Source organism: Salmo salar, chromosome 20, assembly GCF_965601325.2.
Source record: "Salmo salar chromosome 20, fSalSal1, whole genome shotgun sequence".
Taxonomy (NCBI): Eukaryota; Metazoa; Chordata; class Actinopteri; order Salmoniformes; family Salmonidae; genus Salmo; species Salmo salar.
This window is the reverse complement of record NC_138310.1, coordinates 21,948,171-21,971,606: the sequence shown is the minus strand read 5'-3', so window position 1 is coordinate 21,971,606 and position 23,436 is coordinate 21,948,171. Positions and strand designations below refer to the sequence as shown.

Genomic DNA, 23,436 nt, shown 5'->3' with positions numbered 1-23,436 from the left:
TTACCCATGTTAATCTTTTATTTTTGTTGGCCAGTCTGAGATATGCCTTTTTCTTTGCAACTCTGCCTAGAAGGCCAGCATCCCAGAGTTGCCCTTTCACAGTTGACGTTGAGACTGGTGTTTTGCGGGTACTATTTACCAGTAGGTAGCCTAATGGTTAGAGCATTGGACTAGTAACCGAAATGTTGCAAGATTGAATCCCCGAGCTGACAAGGTAAAAATCTGCCGTTCTGCCCCTGAACAAGGCAGTTAACCCACTGTTCCTAGGCCGTCATTGAAAATAAGAATTTGTTCTTAACTGACCTTCATGGATAAATGAAGGTAAAAAATAGACATACACATATATAATATATATACACGTACATGTGTGTGTTTGTATATATATAAACATATACATACATACAAATGTATGTATGTTTATATATACAGTTGAAGTCAGACGTTTACACACAGCTTAGCCAAATACATTTAAACTCAGTTTTTCAACCATTCCTGACATTTAATCATAGTAAAAATTCCCTGTCTTAGGTCAGTTAGGATCACCACTTTATTTTAAGGATGTGAAATGTCAGAATAATAGTAGAGAGAATGATTTATTTCAGCTTTTATTTCTTTCATCACATTCCCAGTGGGTCAGAAGTTTACATACACACAATTAGTATTTGGTAGCATTGCCTTTAAACTGTTTAACTTGGGTCAAATGTTTCGGGTAGCCTTCCACAAGCTTCCTACAATAAGTTAGGGTTAGGGTTATTCCTCCTGACAGAGCTGGTGTAACTGAGTCAGGTTTCTAGGCCTCCTTGCTCGCACACACTTTTTCATTTCTGCCCACACATTTTCTATAGGATTGAGGGCAGGGCTTTATGATGGCCACTTCAATACATTGACTTTGTTGTCCTTAAGCCATTTTGCCACAACTTTGGAAGCAAGCTTGGGGTCATTGTCCATTTGGAAGACCCATTTGCGACCAAGCTTTAACTTCCTGACTGATGTCTTGATGTTGCTTCAATATATCCACATAATTTTCCCACCTCATGATGCCATCTATTTTGTGAAGTGCACCAGTCCCTCCTGCAGCAAAGCGGTCCCCACATGATGTTGCCACCCCTGTGCTTCTCGGTTGGGATGGTGTTCTTTGGCTTGCAAGCCTCCCCCTTATTCCTTCAAACATAACGATGGTCATTATGGCCAAACAGTTCTATTTTTATTTCATCAGACCAGAGGGCGTTTCTCCAAAAAGTACGATCTTTGTCCCCATGTGCAGTTGCAAACTGTAGTCTGGCTTTTTTAATGGTGGTTTTGGAGCAGTGGCTTCTTCCTTGCTGAGAGGCCTTTCAGGTTATGTTGATATAGGACTCGTTTTACTGTGGATATAGATACTTTTGTACCAAAGGTCCTTTGCTGTTGTTCTTGGATTGATTTGAACTTTTCGCACCAAAGTACGTTCATTTCTAGGAGACAGAACGCGTCTCTATCCTGAGCAGTATGACAGCTGCGTGTTCCCATGGTGTTTATACTTGCGTACTATTGTTTGTACAGATGAACGTGGTACCTTCAGGCGTTTGGAAATTACTCCCAAGGATGAACCAGAGTTGTGGAGGTCTACAATTTTTTTTCTTAGGTCTTGGCTGATTTCTTTTGATTTTCCCATGTTGTCAAGCAAAGAGGCACTGAGTTTGAAGGTAGGTGTTGAAATACATCCACAGGTACACCTCCAATTGACTCAAATGATGTCAATTAGCCTATCAGAAGCTTCTAAAGCCATGACATCATTTTCTGGAATTTTCCAAGCTGTTTAAAGGCACAGTCAACTTAGTGTATGTAAACTTCTGACCCACTGGAATTGTGATACAGTGAATTATAAGTGAAATAATCTGTCTGTAAACAATTGTTGGAAAAATTACTTGTGTCATGCACAAAGTAGATGTCCTAACCGACTTGCCAAAACTATAGTTTGTTAACAAGACATTTGTGGATTGGTTGAAAAACGAGTTTTAATAACTCCAACCTAAGTGTATGTAAACTTCCGACTTCAACTGTATATAAACATAAATACGGTGTGTGTGGTGGTGTGTGTGTGTGTGTGTGTGTGTGTGTGTGTGTGTGTGGGTGTGTGTGTGTGTGGTATATATACTGCTCAAAAAAATAAAGGGAACACTTAAACAACACATCCTAGATCTGAATGAAAGAAATAATCTTATTAAATACTTTTTTAATCAATGGAAATCCAATTTATCAACCCATGGAGGTCTGGATTTGGAGTCACACTCAAATTGAAAGTGGAAAACCACACTACAGGCTGATCCAACTTTGATGTAATGTCCTTAAAACAAGTCAAAATGAGGCTCAGTAGTGTGTGTGGCCTCCACGTGCCTGTATGACCTCCCTACAACGCCTGGGCATGCTCCTGATGAGGTGGCGGATGGTCTCCTGAGGGATCTCCTCCCAGACCTGGACTAAAGCATCCACCAACTCCTGGACAGTCTGTGGTGCAACGTGGCGTTGGTGGATGGAGCAAGACATGATGTCCCAGATGTGCTCAATTGGATTCAGGTCTGGGGAACGGGCGGGCCAGTCCATAGCATCAATGCCTTCCTCTTGCAGGAACTGCTGACACACTCCAGCCACATGAGGTCTAGCATTGTCTTGCATTAGGAGGAACCCAGGGCCAACCGCACCAGCATATGGTCTCACAAGGGGTCTGAGGATCTCATCTCGGTACCTAATGGCAGTCAGGCTACCTCTGGCGAGCACATGGAGGGCTGTGCGGCCAAAGAAATGCCAGCCCACACCATGACTGACCCACCGCCAAACCGGTCATACTGGAGGATGTTGCAGGCAGCAGAACGTTCTCCACGGCATCTCCAGACTCTGTCACGTCTGTCACGTGCTCAGTGTGAACCTGCTTTCATCTGTGAAGAGCACAGGGCGCCAGTGGCGAATTTGCCAATCTTGGTCTTCTCTGGCAAATGCCAAACGTCCTGCACGGTGTTGGGCTGTAAGCACAACCCCCACCTGTGGACGTCAGGCCCTCATACCACCCTCATGGAGTCTGTTTCTGACCGTTTGAGCAGACACATGCACATTTGTGGCTTGCTGGAGGTGATTTTGCAGGGCTCTGGCAGTGCTCCTCCTGCTCCTCCTTGCACAAAGGCGGAGGTAGCGGTCCTGCTGCTGGGTTGTTGCCCTCCTACGACCTCCTCCACGTCTCCTGATGTACTGGCCTGTCACCTGGTAGCGCCTCCATGCTCTGGACACTACGCTGACAGACACAGCAAACCTTCTTGCCACAGCTCGCATTGATGTGCCATCCTGGATGAGCTGCACTACCTGAGCCACTTGTGTGGGTTGTAGACTCCGTCTCATGCTACCACTAGAGTGAAAGCACCGCCAGCATTCAAAAGTGACCAAAACATCAGCCAGGAAGCATAGGAACTGAGAAGTGGTCTGTGGTCCCCACCTGCAGAACCACTCCTTTATTGGGGGTGTCTTGCTAATTGCCTATCATTTCCACCTGTTGTCTATTCCATTTGCACAACAGCATGTGAAATTTATTGTCAATCAGTGTTGCTTCCTAAGTGGACAGTTTGATTTCACAGAAGTGTGATTGACTTGGAGTTACATTGTGTTGTTTAAGTGTTCCCTTTATTTTTTTGAGCAGTGTATATCTTTATAAAATATATTTTCCTTTATTATTTCCCACAAACCCTACCACCTCTCCCCTAATTGGAGTAAACTAATAAACAATAACACTTAAGCTTCTACTTCCAGCTTATACATGCAATATACATTTTACAGTCACAATCCATTTTACAATAGTTTTGTTTGTTTTTAGTCCTGGTCTTCCTCTATTTCTGATGTCCATCCAGTTTGATTTCTATTTGCCATATATTTTTAACTGTTCAAAAGTTTTGAACCTATATACATTTTACAGACACAGTATATTTTACATTTGTTATCTTGTTGATATCAGTCCCGCCCTTCAGCTCCATTCAACCCCTCCCATCTGTCTCTTATCACCATCCATATATTTTTCAACTGTGCTATGATGCTTCAAAAAAGTTCTGAACCTTTCTATTCTCATAGTTTCTACAGATTGTAAATTAAAGATTAACATTTTTGCTTAAAGTATTATTATATTATTGATTAATTGACTGACTTTTCAAATCACCCAGTATTGCTACAGTGTATCTGCAGCATTAGCTCCAGGTAAATGTTGCAATTCTTCAGCCATTCCTGGACCTGTGACCAAAAACAAGCTACATATGGACAGTACCAATATAAATGATCTAATGACTCTGCCTCGTCACAGCAAAATCTGCAGAGCTGGGAAGATTGTATCCTCTATATATAAAACATTATATTGGTTGCAAGAATTTTCTATAATAATTGAAATTGAAAGTAAAAAAAATAAATAAAAGGTTTTGAAACCGGTGTCGTTTTGCGTGTCAATTCATAAACCATGTGCCATGGAATCAGCACATCGAAAATCTCCTCCCAACTATTTCGCAATCTAAATGGCACAGCTGTCAATTTTTGGGTCCTTAAATTAAACTGGGATATATTTTTATTTATCACAATTTTCTTTAACCAATTTTGGTCTTTAATGCAGGGCCGACAGACAAGTTCCTTACTTTTCCCCCTTCCACTTGCCTCTTCCATTTTTGTGGGTAATGCTGCAATTAGTTGGTTGTAATTTTGGGTAGAGCAGACATTTCCATATATTTGTGTTAGCTGCATGTGTGACACAACTCCACAAATCCTATTTATGATATAATCTACAAAGATTATACATTTCTTTAAACATTTTATCAAAAAATAGTTTAAAAAAAAATCAATTAGTGTATTTGAGTTTAACCACAATATTTGTTGTATTATTTGTTCTGTCTTTTCTGGTGGATTAAACTTAAATTCCAACCAACTTTCTATGGCTTGTTTAAAAAATAACTCTTTTTTGGAGATTATTTCATTATCAAATAACTGAAAGTGAGCAGTTGAAATCTGAATAAAGGGAAAAAGGCCATTATTGAACATGGGGTGAGACATTCTTACTAATTTGCTAGAGAACCAGTTCGGATTTAAGTATAACTTTTGTATGACTGACGCCTTTAGTGAGAGGTCTAATACTTTAGTATTGAATCATTTCTGCCCTCCGAATTCATATTAATTATATAAATAGGCCTTTTTAATTTTGTCTGGCTTGCCATTCCAAATAAAATTGAATATTTTTTCTCACATAAATGCACATATTCATTCAGGTTACAGACCACATAACTAGTCCTAAGACCCCTCGACAAAGTGAGTGCAACAATATCTGTAGGCTAGTGATTGGTGTCCTAACAGATGTGGGCTAGTCCGGGATAAATATTAACACATGTTGGCATTTGTGGTGTTAGTCCGGGTGGTTTGAACTGGTATGGTGTGGCTGTGCATCTGTTGATAAAGTTTGTAGCAGGTGTTTGTGTCAAGCTAGCATGCTAGGTGATGTTGTCAGCAGTGCAGGTGTGAGCTTCAGGTTGCTGGCTACCAAGATAGCTGATGGTGTTGGTCAACAGAAATATTTGGTGTGGTCACGCCTGCGAATGTAGTTTGCAGCTGGTAATCATTAACTACGGTAGGGATGATGAGGTGTTTTGCCCGTGGGCTGGAACATTTTGTGTTGAATGTTTTTGGCTATGGTTTTGATAGCTGTTTTGGCGCTATTTGCAGGATTACATTTCCCAGTTTGTAGTCTGGAGGGCTATGTGGCACATGTGTTTGTGTTAGCACTAGGGTAGTGGCTAAAGGTTGCTATAGTGTGTAGCTTTGGTAAATCAAGTTGTGTTACTGCTAGGCTAGTGGCTAACTGTGGCTATGGTTTGTAGAATTTGAGCATGGCGTGCTGGTTAGGTTTTTGCCTGATAGAAGTGGTTATCTCTATGGGCTTGGAGTGCGTGGATGTATTGGTTGGTTAGCGGTGAGCTAGTGCTAACTGTGACTTTTGTGAGTGGATTTATTTGTTCTGATTAGCGTACTGATTTTGTCCATGGGGGCATTTGAGCCAGCAGTGTTTTGTGCAAAGGATAGTTGGTTGAGGTTTTCAGATTGAGGTTCTCTCATGCTAACAAGAAGTGCGGTGGCAGTAGTGCGGTTCTGGTGGATAGCATTCAGAAGGAAGACTTGTTGCAAATTGCGAGGCTAGAACAGGAAATAGCACTCTTGAAAGAGCAGATAAATGAAGGACAGTATAGAGGGTAGAAAGTTTGTGTTGACAGTCTTGTTAATAAACTAGATTTCACCAGTGATCAGAGCAATGGGCTAGTTTCCCCAAGTGATCAGGTTTGAGCTAGATGAGCTAGTTTAACCCCAGTGAAAGGTCAGGTGTGTAAGGGGTGGAGTCTCTCAAGGAGCGTTTTGAGGTATCCCCAGTGTGTGCAGTTACTTAGGGTCAGAAGAATGCAAACCAGATAGGGAGGAGGATGATTTGTGTGGGGACTTCTCTTCTAAACTAGTGGTTCCCAGGAAATGGTTCTCCCTAGTGAGGAAGGTGATTCTTGTGTGTCTCTAGCTGAGACCTGGGCAGAGATATGTGATGTAGGGCACCCTTGAGGTTCATTCAGGTGTACATTTAGGGGAGACGTTCTTTGTTGGGTTGAGTGCTACTGAGCCACTAGGTTGTGTCTGCGAAATAAGTTGGTTCCCCCGAGTGATCTGTTGAAGTCAGAGTTTGTCAGTTTTGTTCCTTTAGCTGACACATTCTTTGCCAAAGTAATGGAGGTTGTGGTTCCTCAACAGGCTGACCGTAAGGTTGTTTGGGTGTCAGGTTTTGATTTAGCTGACACATTTCTCATGGAGCTATGGTACGGAGGAGATTATTTCCAGTCATGTTGTGAGGATTCGCTGGAAGACCGGTCTGGGTTTTGCAGGTTGACACGGCTGTGTCTTGTGATGACAATCAGGAGCTTGGAGAAGCCAGATCCACCGGTGTTGTCACTTCCTGTTGTTGAGGAGCGGTTGACAGTTCCTGCAGGATGTAAGCCTAGTGTGTCTTCTGTTAAGTGAGGAGGATATGGCCAACAGTTCCCCTCCATTGAGTGCTCCAAGTCTCTCATTGTTGTCTACATATCAGATGGGGCTTGGTGCTTGTGACCATGGGCCGAGCAAATGGAGTTGGTCTCTCAGTTTAGAACCGGAGAGGTTACAGGTTGTCCCTTAGTTTGGTCAAGTCAGAGACTTTTGGCAATTTAATGGTTTTAGTTTTGTGACTGGAAAATAGATATTGTTGATAATGGTTTTATAAAAAAATATATATAATTGGGGGGGGTTAGTATTAGGCCATAGACAAACACTATCCAGGTTACACTTCCACATGCCATTTCCCCAGGGGGCAGCAGCAACCTTTGAGCCAGGTTGGTAAGCATATCAGGTTCTTTGTAGCTCAGTTGGTAGAGCAGGGTGCTTGTAATGCCAGGGTAGTGGGTTCTATTCCCGGCACCATCCATACGTAAAATGTATGCAATCATGACTAAGTCGCTCTAAAGCGTCTGCTAAATGACATATACATTGAGTGTACAAAATATTAATAACACCTTCCTAATATTGACTTGCACCCCCTTTTTGCCCTCAGAACAGCCTCAATTCATCAGGGCATGGCCTTTACAAGGTGTCTCAAGCGTTCCATAGAGATGCTGGCCCATGTTGACTCCAATGCTTCCCATAGTTGTGTCAAGTTGGCTGGATGTCCTTTGAGTGGCGGACCATTCTTGATACACACTGGAAACTGATGTGCGTGAAAAACCCAGCAGCGTTGCAGTTCTTGACACAAACCAGTGCCTGCTACCATACCCTGTTCAAAGGCACTTAAATATTTTGTCTTGCCCATTCACCCTCTGAATGGCACACATACACAATCCATTTCTCAATTGTCTCAAGGCTTAAAAATCCTTCTTTAGCCTTTTTCCTCCCCTTCATCTACACTGATTAAAGTGGATTTAACAAGTGACATCAATAAGGGATCATAGCTTTTCCCTGGATTCACCTGGCCAGTCTTTGTCATGGAAAGAGCACGTGTTCATAATGTTTCATACACTCAGTATATATTATATTTAATTGGGGTGATCGTGCATTTTTATTTATATGTGTACTTGTTTGACATTTTACTGCATTGTTAGGAGCTAGTAACATAAGCTTTTTGCTGCTCACGCTATAACATGTGTCACGCCTACTCCAGCGCTCGACGTCGCCGGTCTACTAACCCCCGATGTTGGCAACCATCATTACGCCTACCTGCTCCCCATTATTACACACACCTGGACTTCATCATCACCTTGATTACTCTCCCTTTATTTGGCCCTCAGTAGCCTCAGTCATCAGGCAGTATTGGTTTGCTTTCGTGTTCAGTACCCATCTCCTGTTTTGTTAATTTGCCTTTCATCATTGTTATTAAACTCTCCTTCTGCACCTGCTTCCTGACTCCCTGCGTATTCATGACAATCTGCTAAACTGTGCATGCGACCAATAAACTTTGATTTGATTTCCCTCCTCAACAATATCACCAATCCCTGACTATGTAGGAAATCTGTGACATGGCTGGTTTGAGAGGTGTCTGTGTTCATGTAGGCCTATTTAGTCACAAAGCCAGTAGGTTAAGTGCAGTCTGAGAGTAGAGGGAGGCCAGAGAGCAATACATGATAATACGGCTACCCTCTCTGAAACACATTTAAGGTGCAATCTGATGATATGCCCACAATCTCATGGAGGGAATGCTATGAGCTATAGTAACACAAAAGAGTGTAGAATGCTCTTTGCACCTAGCGATTTTTTTGTTGTTATCAGAAGTCCTTCTTGAAAATAGCCCCAGAAGGCTTGGGAGGCGCAGGGATTAGATCCCGGAGGTGTTTGTATCAGTGTTATCAGACAGACTCCAAAGTCACTCTGTCTCACTATTATCAGGCTTCAAAGTCATTCTATTTTCAGAACTCATCTGTCTCCAAGGCAATGTGTGAGAAATTAACTTTGCAGTAGAACTATACTATCTAGCCTACTTAAATACTTTTCCCATGGATTCCACCTCAGAAGCAATATCTGTGTGCCACGGATCTATCAAATTGAGGATTTAATCAGAGGGCTATATAAAGTGAAATACTCCCTCTGTAGAAAAGCCTTAATACCCAGCTGCAGAGTTGGAGCATCAGTCAGACATGAGTCAACAACCCAGGAAGCTCCTGGCCACCAGCCCAGCCAGCTCACACCCTAGTCACTGCTCTCAGCCCCCAGAGCAGCAGACCTACTCTCCAGGTTCAGACCAGTCACAGTGGCCCTGCAGACTGCAGTCAGCCTTTAGCTGGCCCCTGGAGCACCTGGCATTAACACAAGAACATCTGCCAAATGTAGTAGACAACATATGTTGCAGGTGACTCAGTCAATATCACCCACATGGGCAGCTACAGTTCTATTTGAGTCTATTTGAGGACTAGGGGCAATGCATAGGTTAGAATAATTTTTGGGAGAAGAGGGGTAAAATAAAAAGTGTGGAGAAGGAGATTTGGAGGGTCATTTAAAATGATGTACTTACCACTGTTGCACCTCTTTCTCTGTAACTGTAAGAAAAAAAGAAACTGTTTTTAGCAAGAGACAAACTAATGTACTATGATTCAGACCATTAAGATGACTTGGCAAATCCATTGGCAGTTGAAAATCACAGATTCCCATGACTGTACAGGTTGGACTGACAGTGTATCTGGCTTGAAAGCATATTATTAATAGTGCTGTCTATTTAAATTATGATTGCACTGGGGTTTCTCAATTTGTAACCACCCTGAGGAATAATGTGTAATTCCGTACATATTGGTAACAAACCGAATGATTCATCACACCTGAAGCTATGGAATTCACAAATCTGCTGCATTGCTCCCAAAGACCACATCATTATTATTATTTCAAAGGTCAATTTAGCACATTGTGTGTGTGAGAGAGAGAGAGGTCACTCAGCAGGAAGGTGAGTGGCTTGGGTAACGAGACATGTTATCATGCCCACACAAGCAGCATTATTATCTGCCAGTATCTAATCAACTACTCCCTCATGGTTCTCCTTTCACAATCTGAACCCTGGGGCATACTCTCTAAAACAAGGGCTGAAAACCTGGGGGTCCTGTGACGTCGTTCTGAAGGTACACTGCTCATAGCAGTGGTTCTTCGGACAGACAGGTAGCTTTCTCTATACAGGATGCTACTTAAGGCACTACACACAATACAACAAACTAAATGTTCACGGGCTATATTTTGCTGTTCCCTCTGCCACAGGTCATAATGTTGTTGTCACCATCTTGGTTGGATGAAAAAAAAAACTCATATATAGAGTCCTGCAAGACTTTATCCAGTCTGTGGAGGGAATAATTCATAGGTTTGAATAGTCACAACTATCATATTACCTGAACCTTACACAGTGAATGTGCAAAGGTCATGTCCAGGAATACCTGTAACCTTCCAAGTACAAGCTCATGCCAGTGAGTGAATGAGTTCCCAGTGGAAAGGGAGAGGGATGATATAATTGAGAGTAGGTGTCCGCCTTTCCGCCTACACGCTCAAACAAATATCATTTGGGGAAAGATTGCCTCATTTTAAAGACCAAAAAAAAAAGAAACCATTCTCTTAATTTTCCTCTTTCATTCAACAGTAACCTAGACAGTGCCATTTCACCACTAAGTAGTTAATTCAACATTTTAATGAAGCTTGTCATGTAGAGCAAAGGATAGGCTATTTATTTACATTGCCTGATGCAGTGTTGTTTTCTTGGGTATTTTGCTTAATAAATACAGGTAACTGCCAAAATAAAGGAAACACCAACATAAAGTGTCTTAATAGGGCGTTGCTTCAATGCACATTGGCAAATATTCTACAAGTGTCTGGAACTCTATTGGAGGGATGCAACACCATTCTTCCATGAAAAATTCCATAATTTGGTGTTTTGTTGATGATGGCAGTGGAAAACGCTGTCTTTGGCACCGCTCCAGAATCTCCCATAAGTGTACAATTGGGTTGAGATCTGGTGACAATTTCATCGTAGAAAAACCTAACTTGTTTGAATAAAACACAAAATATGTTGCTTTAGTTTTTCCATAAATCATAAAAACGGAATACTAGTTTACGTTTACATTAAACTATAATATTTATAAAAACACTGTCTGTGGACGTATCTCAACGCTTAAGTTCCCGTAAAACTCCAACCAGTTTTTAAATAAAATGTTATTCACCCATGATGCATCATCTAGAGGAGTAGTCCTTAGGTAAGCACAAATTAATCTATTTACTTATATGCCTTCAGAGTGAGGTTCTTATTCTCAAACAACCCCTTTACCCCACTTGGCCTTCTCATTATCAAAATGGCAAAAAATCTGAAATTGGGGAAAAGTCAGAGAACCATTAACTTACCAACATGGTGGCATGAATGGGCTTCAGTGATGTGGTCAATTGTTTGCTGACTCATCTGTCTTCTATTATTTGCAGATTGAGTTTAGGAGGTCTCATTACCGAAACACAAATGTCTCATTACCCACCATTTTTAGGTCTGTTTCGGAAATGAGAACCTTAATTTGGATGTGCTGTGTTGGTAATTTTGTTTATTTACTAGGACCACTACTTAAATCGGAAGGTCCTGAATAGTCATTCTGAAAAGTACTTTCTCTCTCATGGCTAACTACCAGGAAGTTTGAAAAGACAGGCTTAGTTGGCAGGGAGCTTATTGTAAGTATCTTTGCTATAGATGAATAGGGTTTTGCTGACATCCTACAGTCAAATTCTGGCACCGGTAGAGTAGCTATCTAGCTATATAAACCACGTCCCTCTGGAAACACGTTTTCTCCGATGTTGGTTACAAGGCAGTACTTATTTCAATTAAGTAAGAGAATATCATGTTACCATTGGTGTAATTAAATGAGAGTTAAGGTGATGTCACCTTGTCCCCTCAATAATGAATCTATGTGTTTGACATGGAGGAGGGGACCAGTAACTTTATGATCAAATGTTATCAATGGTGAATGCACCAATTTGTAAGTCGCTCTGGATAAGAGTGTCTGCTAAATGACGTAAATGTAAATAATGTAAAAGCAAGTCATTTTTCATACTTTGGTCATAATACTTTGATCTGGTTTCCTTCAAATACCATCTAATTTCATGAAAAACATTTTTATAAAAACAGTTATTTGATTAAGTAGGGTTTATCAAGAAATATGGGGTGTATACAGAAAATACACGAGCTCTGAAGCAAGCTTCCAGAAAATTGGAACGGAAATGGCGCCACACCAAACTGGAAGTCTTCCGACTAGCTTGGAAAAACAGTACCGTGCAGTATCGAAGAGCCCTCACTGCTGCTCGATCATCCTATTTTTCCAACTTAATTGAGGAAAATAAGAACAATCCGAAATTTCTTTTTGATACTGTCGCAAAGCTAACTAAAAAGCAGCCTTCGCAAATGGAGGATGGCTTTCACTTCAGCAGTAATAAATTTATGAACTTCTTTGAGGAAAAGATCATGATCATTAGAAAGCAAATTACGGACTCCTCTTTAAATCTGGGTATTCCTCCAAAGCTCCATTGTCCTGAGTCTACACAACTCTGCCAGGACCTAGGATCAAGGGAGATACTAAAGTGTTTTAGTACTATATCTCTTGACACAATGATGAAAATAATCATGGCCTCCAAACCCTCAAGCTGCATACTGGACCCTATTCCAACTAAACTACTGAAAGAGCTGCTTCCTGTGCTTGGCCCTCCTATGTTGAACATAATAAACGTCTCTCTATCCACCGGATGTGTACCAAGCTCACTAAAAGTGGCAGTAATAAAGCCTCTCTTGAAAAAGCCGAATCTTGACCCCGAAATTATAAAAAACTATCGGCCTATATCGAATCTTCCATTCCTCTCAAATTTTTTTGAAAAAGCTGTTGCACAGCAACTCACTGCCTTCCTGAAGACAAACAATGTATACGAAACGCTTCAGTCTGGTTTTAGACCCCATCATAGCACTGAGACTGCACTTGTGAAGGTGGTAAATGACCTTTTAATGACGTCAGACCGAGGCTCTGCATCTGTCCTCGTGCTCCTAGATCTTAGTGCCGCTTTTGATACCATCGATCACCACATTCTTTTGGAGAGATTGGAAACCCAAATTGGTCTACATGGACAAGTTCTGGCCTGGTTTAAATCTTATCTGTCGGAAAGATATCAGTTTGTCTCTGTGAATGGTTTGTCCTCTGACAAATCAATTGTAAATTTCGGTGTTCCTCAAGGTTCCGTTTTAGGACCACTATTGTTTTCACTATATATTTTACCTCTTGGGGATGTCATTCGAAAACATAATGTTAAATTTCACTGCTATGCGGACGACACACAGCTGTACATTTCAATGAAACATGGTGAAGCCCCAAAATTGCCCTCGCTAGAAGCCTGTGTTTCAGACATAAAGAAGTGGATGGCTGCAAACTTTCTACTTTTAAACTCGGACAAAACAGAGATGCTTGTTCTAGGTCCCAAGAAACAAAGAGATCTTCTGTTGAATCTGACAATTCATCTGGATGGTTGTACAGTCGTCTCAAATAAAACTGTGAAGGACCTCGGCGTTACTCTGGACCCTGATCTCTCTTTTGAAGAACATATCAAGACTGTTTCAAGGACAGCTTTTTTCCATCTACGTAACATTGCAAAAATCAGAAACTTTCTGTCCAAAAATGACGCAGAACAATTAATCCATGCTTTTGTTACTTCTAGGCTGGACTACTGCAATGCTCTACTTTCCGGCTACCCGGATAAAGCACTAAACAAACTTCAGTTAGTGCTAAATACGGCTGCTAGAATCCTGACTAGAACCAAAAAATTTGATCATATTACTCCAGTGCTAGCCTCCCTACACTGGCTTCCTGTTAACGCAAGGGCTGATTTCAAGGTTTTACTGCTAACCTACAAAGCATTACATGGGCTTGCTCCTACCTATCTTTCCGATTTGGTCCTGCCGTACATACCTACACGTACGCTATGGTCACAAGACGCAGGCCTCCTAATTGTCCCTAGAATTTCTAAGCAAACGGCTGGAGGTAGGGCTTTCTCCTATAGAGCTCCATTTTTATGGAATGGTCTGCCTACCAATGTGAGAGACGCAGACTCAGTCTCAACCTTTAAGTCTTTACTGAAGACTTATCTCTTCAGTAGGTCCTATGATTAAGTATAGTCTGGCCCAGGAGTGTGAAGGTGAACGGAAAGGCTGGAGCAACGAACCGCCCTTGCTGTCTCTGCCTTGCCGGTTCCCCTCTTTCCACTGGGATTCTCTGCCTCTAACCCTTTTACAGGGGCTGAGTCACTGGCTTACTGGTGTTCTTCCATGCCGTCCATGGGAGGGGTGCGTCACTTGAGTGGGTTGAGTCACTGACGTGGTCTTCCTGTCTGGGTTGGCGCCCCCCCTTGGGTTGTGCCATGGCGGAGATCGTTGTGGGCTATACTCGGCCTTGTCTTAGGACGGTAAGTTGGTGGTTGGAGACATCCCTCTAGTGGTGTAGGGGATGTGCTTTGGCAAAGTGGGTGGGATTGTGTCGAGGCACAGATCTGGGGAAGGGTACCAAAAAATGTCTGAAGCATTGAAGGTCCCCAAGAACACAGTGGACTCCATCATTCTTAAATGGAAGAAGTTTGGAACCCCCCAGACTCTTCCTAGAGCTGGCTGTCCGGCCAAACTGATTAATCCCGGTAGAAGGGCCTTGGTCAGGGAGGTGACCCGATGGTCACTCTGAAAGAGCTCCAGAGTTCCTCTGTGGAGATGGTTGTCCTTCTGGAAGGTTTTCCCATCTCTGCAGCACCACCAATCAGGCCTTTATGGTAGAGTGGCCAGACGGAAGCTACTCCTCAGTAAAAGGCACATGAAAGCCCACTTGAAGTTTGCCAAAAGGCACATAAGGGACTCTCAGACCATGAGAAACAAGATTCTTTGCTCTGATGAAACTAAGATTGAACTCTTTGGCCTGAATGCCAAGCGTCACATCTGGAGGAACCTGGCACAATCCCTATGGTGCACGGTGGTGGCAGCATCATGCTGTGGGGATGTTTTTCAGCAGCAGGGGCTGGGAGACAGGATCGAGGGAAAGATGAACAGAGAGAACCTTGATAAAAATGTACAGAGAGAACCTTGATGAAAATCTGCTCCAGAGCGCTCAGGACCTCAGACTGGGGCGAAGTTTCACCTTCCAACAGGACAACGACCCTAAGCACACAGCCAAGACAACACAGGAGTGGCTTCGGGACTAGTCTCTGAATGTCCTTGAGTGACCCAGCCAGAACCTGGACTTGAACCCGATCAAACATCTCCGGAGAGACCTGAAAATAGCTGTGCAGCGACGCTCCCCATCCAACCTGACAGTTTGAAAGGCTCTGCAGAGACGAATGGGAGAAATTCCCCAAATACAGGTGTGTAAAGCTTGTAGCGTCATACCCAAGTAGACTCGAGACTGTAATCGCTACCAAAGGTGCTTAAACAAAGTACTGAGTAAAGGGTCTAAAATACTTATGTAAATGTGATATTTCCATTTTTTTAATTTCTAAAAACCTATTTTTACTTTGTCATTATGGGGTATTGTGTGTAGAATGATGAGGGGGGAAAACAATTTAATACATTTTAGAATAAGGCTGAAACGTAACAAAATGTGGAAAAAGTCAAGCGGTCTGAATACTTGCCAAATGCACTGTACTTTAACAATTTTGCTTAATGTGACTTTTGTTCTTTATTCAAATGTGTCTACATATAATAAAAAATAAAAAAATGACATGTATACAAAAATTATTATGACCAAAACAAAGTAAAAAAAAAAAGGTTGTGTGTTATGGCAATGAGATAAAATACGAAATACATTTTTTATATTTTTATTCTCATTAGGGGAGCAATGTAAAAAAATATTAGAAATTGATTTGTTTATTACTTTTTGGGACTTTGAAAACTGTTGCGGTAATGACCATTTTTGTGTTGGTAGATGTGGAAATGGTGGTAAAATACATAATATCTGATAAAAAAAAAACATTATTATTATTATTATTATTAAATAGATAAGTACTGATCCTAATCTCAATGATTCTAAAAGAAAAGTTATGGAAAAATTACACTTGAGCATAATGGAGTCAATTGTCAGTTTCGTGAGAATGACTCAGCCAGGCGATTTGTTCTCTCTTAATAACCTTTTAAATATTGGACCCTTTTTTCCACATTGTCGCCTAAAATGACACGCAAATCTAACTGCCTGTAGCTCAGGACCTGAAGCAAGGACATGCATATTATTGATACCAGTAGAAAGGAAACTTTTTGAATTTGTGGAAATGTGAAATGAATGTAGGAGAATATAAGACATTAGATCAGGTAAAAAATAAAACAAAGAAAAAGATGTGTTTTCTATTTTTTTGTTCCAATTGAAATGCAAGAGAAAGGCCATTATATCACTTAGGAGTCTAGGCGCAATTTCGATTTTGGCCACTAGATGCCAGCAGTGTATGTGCAAAGTTTTAGACTGATCCAATGAACCATACTGTTCAAAATGTTGTATCAAGTCTACCCAAATGTGCCGAATTGGTCAATTGATGCATTTTCAAGTACATAACTATAGATAACATACAAAAATTATATGGTAATAAATTAAAAAAATTACACTACCAGGAATGTCATAAATGATGGATAATTAGCTTCCCTACAGAAAAGACATGTGCAGACACAGCAGGGGTTCAAACTGTAGAACCCAGTTCCTACATTTGAATATAAAAATAGGTTTTATCAAACAAAACTATGCTACATTTGATCTTTCTGCCCATATAAGACATGTCTATGTCCTGGGAAATGTTCTTGTTCCTTACAACGTCATGCTAATCACATTAGCGCACGTTAGCTCAGCCATCCCGTAGAGGGGACACCGATCCCGTAGAGGTTTTAACAGACTAGTTACAATATTTTTATTAGCCTATTTAGAACCAGAATCATTGTCCAGTATTGTGGCTGACTGGTGCAGTAGGTATAAGAGCAGTAAAGAGACATGATGCAACCAATTTCCACTGAGGGTATAGCCTATGCCCACATGTACATAACTGCTTTGCTCAGCGCTTCACAGAGAATTATCATGTGACACATTCATAAATTATAGAGTCAATCTCACGACTGTCAGGCAAGCCATTAAATTGGCCTCAAAAGTCAATGCCGTCCAAAAATCTAGGCAATTCACCATGGCTGAGATTTAATCAAGTTTGATTATGTAACTCAGTCAAAGGCAATGGGCAGTAATACAATCAGCCTATGAGGAGGGAGGAGAGCAGTGAGGCCAGGGCTAGCAGCTCATTTGCCCTGCAGGCCTACTCACATCCAGCTTGCACTCTGTCAGTATAAACCTCTGAGCTGAGTCTGACGGCTAACAAAAACACCTATTACATCCTCAAGTTATTTGACTGGGATTCCTCTTTCCATATGATATCAGACCAGTCATTTGGAAAACCATTTAGGCTTGTTCAGTTTTAGGTACAGTAGGCTAAACTGTGGCCCCCTACATTAAAATATGGGTATGTTTTAAGCCATAACATGCAATATTAAATGCTTGTTAAATTGGCAAATTGAAATAGCTAATAGAAAATGGCAAGCAGAGGAAGTATCTCTGCTTTCTGCCCGCACAATCAAATGTGTAAGACTGGTATAATTATAGATAGGCTTTTACTTTGAAGTGTCAAAAGAGAATGTCTCAAACTTGACATTGGATCAAAGTGAGGTTGGCAATAGGAGTAAAAACGTTGCTTATGAGATTTACTTGACTGGCTGTCAAATTACCTTAGATGCAAAAAAAAAAAACACAATCTCCAGAACTGCATCCTGAAATTGTTAACGCACAGACGGTGCTCCTCCTCTAATTTGGGTGTGTGCCTTGGACAGGACAGTAGGGTAAGCCAGCTTCTTTTAATCTTTTATTATGGCACTGAAAACAGGCCTACAACTTCCTGGGCTCAAAATTGATCAAGGAAAACAACTTCCAATGAGAAAGGAAGAAAGGATATTATTTATAAGTTAGAGGAAGAATATTTAAGCCTCTCAACAGGAGAGGGAGAAGAAGAATCAGAAAGAAAAGGAGATGGAATGAGGGGAGAAATGATAGGGTGTCTAAATTAGACGAGAGCGGGGTAAGGGAGTGGGCATGCTGGGAGAAAAGGCTGGGTGCCCCTCTGTGCAAAGCTAAGGAGATGAGATCCTAATTATACTGTTCCATTCCCTGCTCAAATAGGGCAATTAGGGGATGTGGAGGGAGAGAGAGAGAGGAGAAAACAGAAGAGAGAGCTGGATAAAGGAGAGCAGCAAACAGCCCATCCCAGCACGAAGCCAAATCTTCCTCAGCTCTTCAATCTCCTGCCACAGCAGCCTTCCCTGGTTGTGGTGTGGTGAAGCCCACTGCGTGAACAGAACTGTCATTAAGCAGCCATTGGCTGTCAACTCCCACCCAACACCTGGCATGCAATGCTACAAGCTAACCACCACCCCACTAGATTCAATACTGTGAGCACAAATGGAATGTTTCAACTCTAGTGTTCTAAATGCTGAAGGAACAAAAAGCAATATTTATATGCAAAATGGACGGCTTCATTTAAATGGCTACAGTTGAAGTCGGAAGTTTACATACACTTATGTTGGAGTCATTAAAACAAATTTTTCAACCACTCCACAAATGTCTTGTTAACAAACTATAGTTTTGACAAGTCGGTTAGGACATCTACTTTGTGCATGACACAAGTCATTTTTCCAACAATTGTTTACAGACAGATTATTTCACTTATAATTCACTGTATCACAATTCCAGTGGGTCAGAAGTTTACATACACTAAGTTGACTGTGCCTTTAAACAGCTTGGAAAATTCCAGAAAATGATGTCATGGCTTTAGAAGCTTCTGATAGGCTAATTGACATCATTTGAGTCAATTGTAGGTGTACATGTGGATGTATTTCAAGGCCTACCTTCAAACTCAGTGCCTCTTGCTTGACATCATGGGAAAATCAAAAGAAATCAGCCAAGACCTCAGAAAATAATTTGTAGACCTCCACAAGTCTGGTTCATCCTTGGGAGCAATTTCCAAATGCCTGAAGGTACCACGTTCATCTGTACAAACAATAGTACGCAAGTATAAACACCATGGGAACACGCAGCCGTCATACCGCTCAGGAAGGAGACGCATTCTGTCTCCTAGAGATGAACGTCCTTTGGTGCGAAAAGTTCAAATCAATCATAGAACAACAGCAAAGGACCTTGTGAAGATGCTGGAGGAAACAGGTACAAAAGTATCATATATCCACAGTAAAATGAGTCCTATATCGACATAACCTAAAAGGCTGCTCAGCAAGGAAGAAGCCACTGCTCCAAAACCACCATAAAAAAAGCCAGACTTTGGTTTGCAACTGCACATGGGGATAAAGATTGTACTTTTTGGAGAAATGTCCTCTGGTCTGATGAAACAAAAATAGAACTGTTTGGCCATTATGACCATTGTTATGTTTGGAGGAAAAAGGGGGAAGCTTGCAAGCTGTCATGACGTTGGCCTCTTTGAGTACAGGGAGGACAGTTGACCCCCTCCCCCCTTTGCACCATCCCCCAACCTACCTTCCCCCACCCAGGCCCTGTGTGAAAGGGTTGTAAAAACTCTACGAGGAGAATCTCTTGCCACATGGCCCATAGAGAGACACAGGAAATTCTTCCAACTCACAGAATTGGGGAGCCAAGCGACATTTGTGTTCTGGAGAAGGTATGGAAGATTGGTGAAGAATCCAGCTACGAACTGGTCCGCTTGGTACAATTTTGTGATACTCAGAAGAGACAATATAGCCATATTACCATAAAACGGTTTATATAATAGCCTCAGTGATGAGAATTGCATCCACATGGTTGTATAGAATGTATTAATAAGGATAAAGCTTTTGTAATACATTGAGAATCTATGTACTGATGTTAATGTGATGGAGTTGTATTCCTGTACCAAGCTTAACTCAGTCATCGGCACGCCCCCAGGGACACAGACAGGACCAGGCGTCATGTTCTCTGTTCACTATAAAACCCCCCCTGACTTACTAGTCTAACAGACCCGGCCTCCACTCCATTGCGAGTTGGCCAATAGGTTTGACCATCCAAGTACTCTACTGAAAGTGAACTATACCACGTGGTTAACTTTTAGACTATTGATACTGACAGAATAAGAACAAGTCTTTGATATTAATTATTAGTCTGCAGCTAAGTAAATTATGTCGCTTTGAAAGATTCATTCTAACCGAGAGAGAAAGAGAGAGAGAGAGAGAGAGAGAGAGAGAAAACTCTCAAACAGAACGACGCTCCAACAAGGATCCCGACGACACACTGAGCGTAAATATATATTGATTGCAATTGTTCCCGAATGAGTGAGCGTTCAATTGTCAATTGTTAATATTAATGAACTCTGTGTACCTCCTCAGCTGAACAGTTTATGACCCATTGTTAACAAGACACCAGCCATGCCTGGTTTAGCCCACTAGGGCACATTACTCTACCAATTCTTTGTGATGATAATTACTGTTTGTATACTTGCTGTGAATTAATTAGTTTAGTAAATAAATGATTTTAAGACAATTGATGTATGGATGACTCTTAGTAAAGACTGGGTTCGTGCAGATACAACAATTTACGACGTTTGGAATGAGACTGGACGCGAGGTAAAATATACCATTTAAACCAGAAGATAATCGGCCTATACTATAATATAATATAATATATAATGTTAAAATATAGGAAAGTTATATTAGGAAAATTATAACTTCGTAATCTGAATATTTTCCTTGGTGCCCCGATCTCCTAGTTAATTACAATTAAACGATTAATCAGTTTGATCGCGTGATAATAATTACAGGGAGTTCATTGATAAACATGTCTTCAGTTTAATGGTACCCCAAAGACACGACAAAGCCAAAGAACACCATCCCAACCGTGAAGAACGGGGGTGGCAACATCATGTTGTGGGGTTGCTTTGCTGCAGGAGGGACTGGTGCACTTCACAAAATAGATGGCATCATGAGCTAGGAAAATGATGTGGATACATTGAAGCAACATCTCAAGACATAAGTCGGGAAGTTAAAGCTTGGTCGCAAATGGGTCTTCCAAATAGACAATGACCCCAAGCATACTTCCAAAGTTGTGGCAAAATGGCTTAAGGACAACAAAGTCAAGGTATTGGAGTGGCCATCACAAAGCCCTGACCTCAATCCTATATAACATTTTCATGTAAACTTCTGACCCACTGGGAATGTGATGAAAGAAATCAAAGCTGAAATAAATCATTCTCTCTACTATTATCCTGAGATTTCACATTCTTAAAATAAAGTGGTGATCCTAACTGACCTAAGACAGGACATTTTTACTAGGATTAAATAAATGTCAGGAATTGTGAAAAACTGAGTTGAAATGATGTTGAGTTGAGATGATTAAGGTGTATGTAAACTTCCGACTTCAACAGTATGTGGATATGTTCATTCTGTGATTAGAGATCCTAATTAACATAATTGTGATTATCTTGTTATTGATGCAAATGCCTCCAGTCCACTTTGCCTGACTTAGGCTAAGTGACCTATTGCACACGATGAAAATAGTGTTATTTCGCCTGCTACTTGAGAACCTTAGCCTAAATGTGCATACTAATGGCAATGTATGAAAGCTCCATCAAGCCCATATTTGCTAACTTTTGGCAAACCACCACCAGCTTGATTGCTGATCCAAAGTCTTAACTCCATCTGCATATTCATATATCTCTCCTTCCCAGTGGACTGAATCCAAAGACCTGAACTAATCACAATTTGTGACACCATAGAAATATTTATGCAAGCCAAAAATATGAAGCCTAGGCTATATCCACAGAGGAGATGACATTTAAAGGCCCAGGGCAGTAAAATTTCTGTTTTCCTATGTTTTTTATCATATTGTAACAGCTGATGAAACAAATACTGTAAAAGTGTGAAAAATGTGATAAGTGTTATTTCCTGATTGTTGCTTGTTAAAAATACAATCTACACAGGACCTTCTAATCAGCAGGTTTGCATGGGCTGGAGTTTCCATGGTGACATCACCATGCGGTTCCAAACCTCTCTGCCAATAACAGCTAGTTTTCAGTTTTCCCCTCCCCACGCAGACCACTGCCAGACAGTCCTAGCAAAATTCTTGCTTGAGAAATAGTTTTTAAAAAGCTATTTTTGCCCATGTTAATATACATCTATTACAGTAGGGTACTTAATTGTTACCCAGAAATGATTTAATATTGATATAAAACAGCTGCATTGGGCCTTTAATTTGTGCTGTTGTTTCTGAGGATTAAGAGAAACAGAAGCCTAGATGTCTTATACAGGCTACATGGAAACCAGGTCATATGAGGTACACATTTAGTATTTTATTCAATATTGCTCATCATAAAATACACTAGAAAATTCACCAGCACTAAATCAGACTTGGTTCAGTGCTCTTATAATGCTGTTTTAATGCTGTTACATAGTTATGAAATAGGCATGTATTATTATAGGTTATTTATTAATCCATGTTACAATGATTTTGTTATCCCAACATGAAATATTTGCATTTTATACAATCCACATCCTATCTCAGTCCAGTTGAAAAAAGATATAACATAAAAAAAAGGCCACTCACAGTAGGTCTTCCTGGTGAGTTCCTCCACCACCTCCTGCTTGAGCTTGCTGTTTGATTTTCCCATGGTGGGTACCTTTGTCCTCACTGCCTTGGGTTACTCCTCCACGCCTCCTCCAGCTCCACCTTGACACACACTGAACACCCCTCTCAGTCTTCTCCTCAGTCCTCGCTGGTCAAACAGATGCAAATATGGGCCAGTTAAAGAAAGCAATGCAATTATACCACTGAAATAAGAGAACAGTAAACTCTGGCAGAGAATTTAACTCCATCCACCCACCAGGCTTCTGTTCAGTGCAGTCCACTTTGGATGTGGCCAAGATGTGCCCAGACTTCAGCACTCCAGGGCAATCACTCCAACCCCCAGGGGCTCAGAACTGAATAATGGGAGACTGTTGATTCAGAGTCTGAGTGCTCGCCTCCCCTTTCTTTAGAATGTTCAGTGGGCGAGAGTGACGTTGTGATGCGTTGCTACCTTTGTCCTTGGTTACAGGAGTCACTCAGTCTCTGGGTTGTGTGTACACACTCCCTCACACTCAGCTCACTGTTCCTTTCACCCCTCCTTTTCCGCCTTTATCTTCCTCCCACCCTCTTTTCCCACCACTGTCTCTGTGGCTTCGGGTAACTTATAAGAGAATCCTCCCTCTTGACAGCTGAGATAAGGGGGTGGGTAAAAAAGAAATACAATGAACAGGGCTCAGCCTTAGATGCGCTCCCTTTTCAATTATACCCCAGGCTTGAACTCAGATCCCAGCAGGACTTC

General features: G+C 41.3%; 1 protein-coding gene across 1 annotated transcript in view; it reads right to left on the bottom strand.

Annotated features, from left to right (window-relative positions):
- LOC106579901 (neuronal calcium sensor 1) overlaps positions 1-23,093 on the bottom strand; it is a 38,573-nt gene extending 15,480 nt beyond the window's left edge. Inside the window, exons 1-3 of the mRNA XM_014160255.3 lie at positions 22,954-23,093; positions 22,677-22,845; positions 9,554-9,578 (exon numbers count right to left, since the gene is read on the bottom strand). Coding sequence (XP_014015730.1) covers positions 9,554-9,578; positions 22,677-22,740 — 89 coding nt within the window. The 5' untranslated portion in view covers positions 22,741-22,845; positions 22,954-23,093. The remainder of the gene's footprint in view (positions 1-9,553; positions 9,579-22,676; positions 22,846-22,953) is intronic.
- Positions 23,094-23,436: the final 343 nt, after the last annotated feature.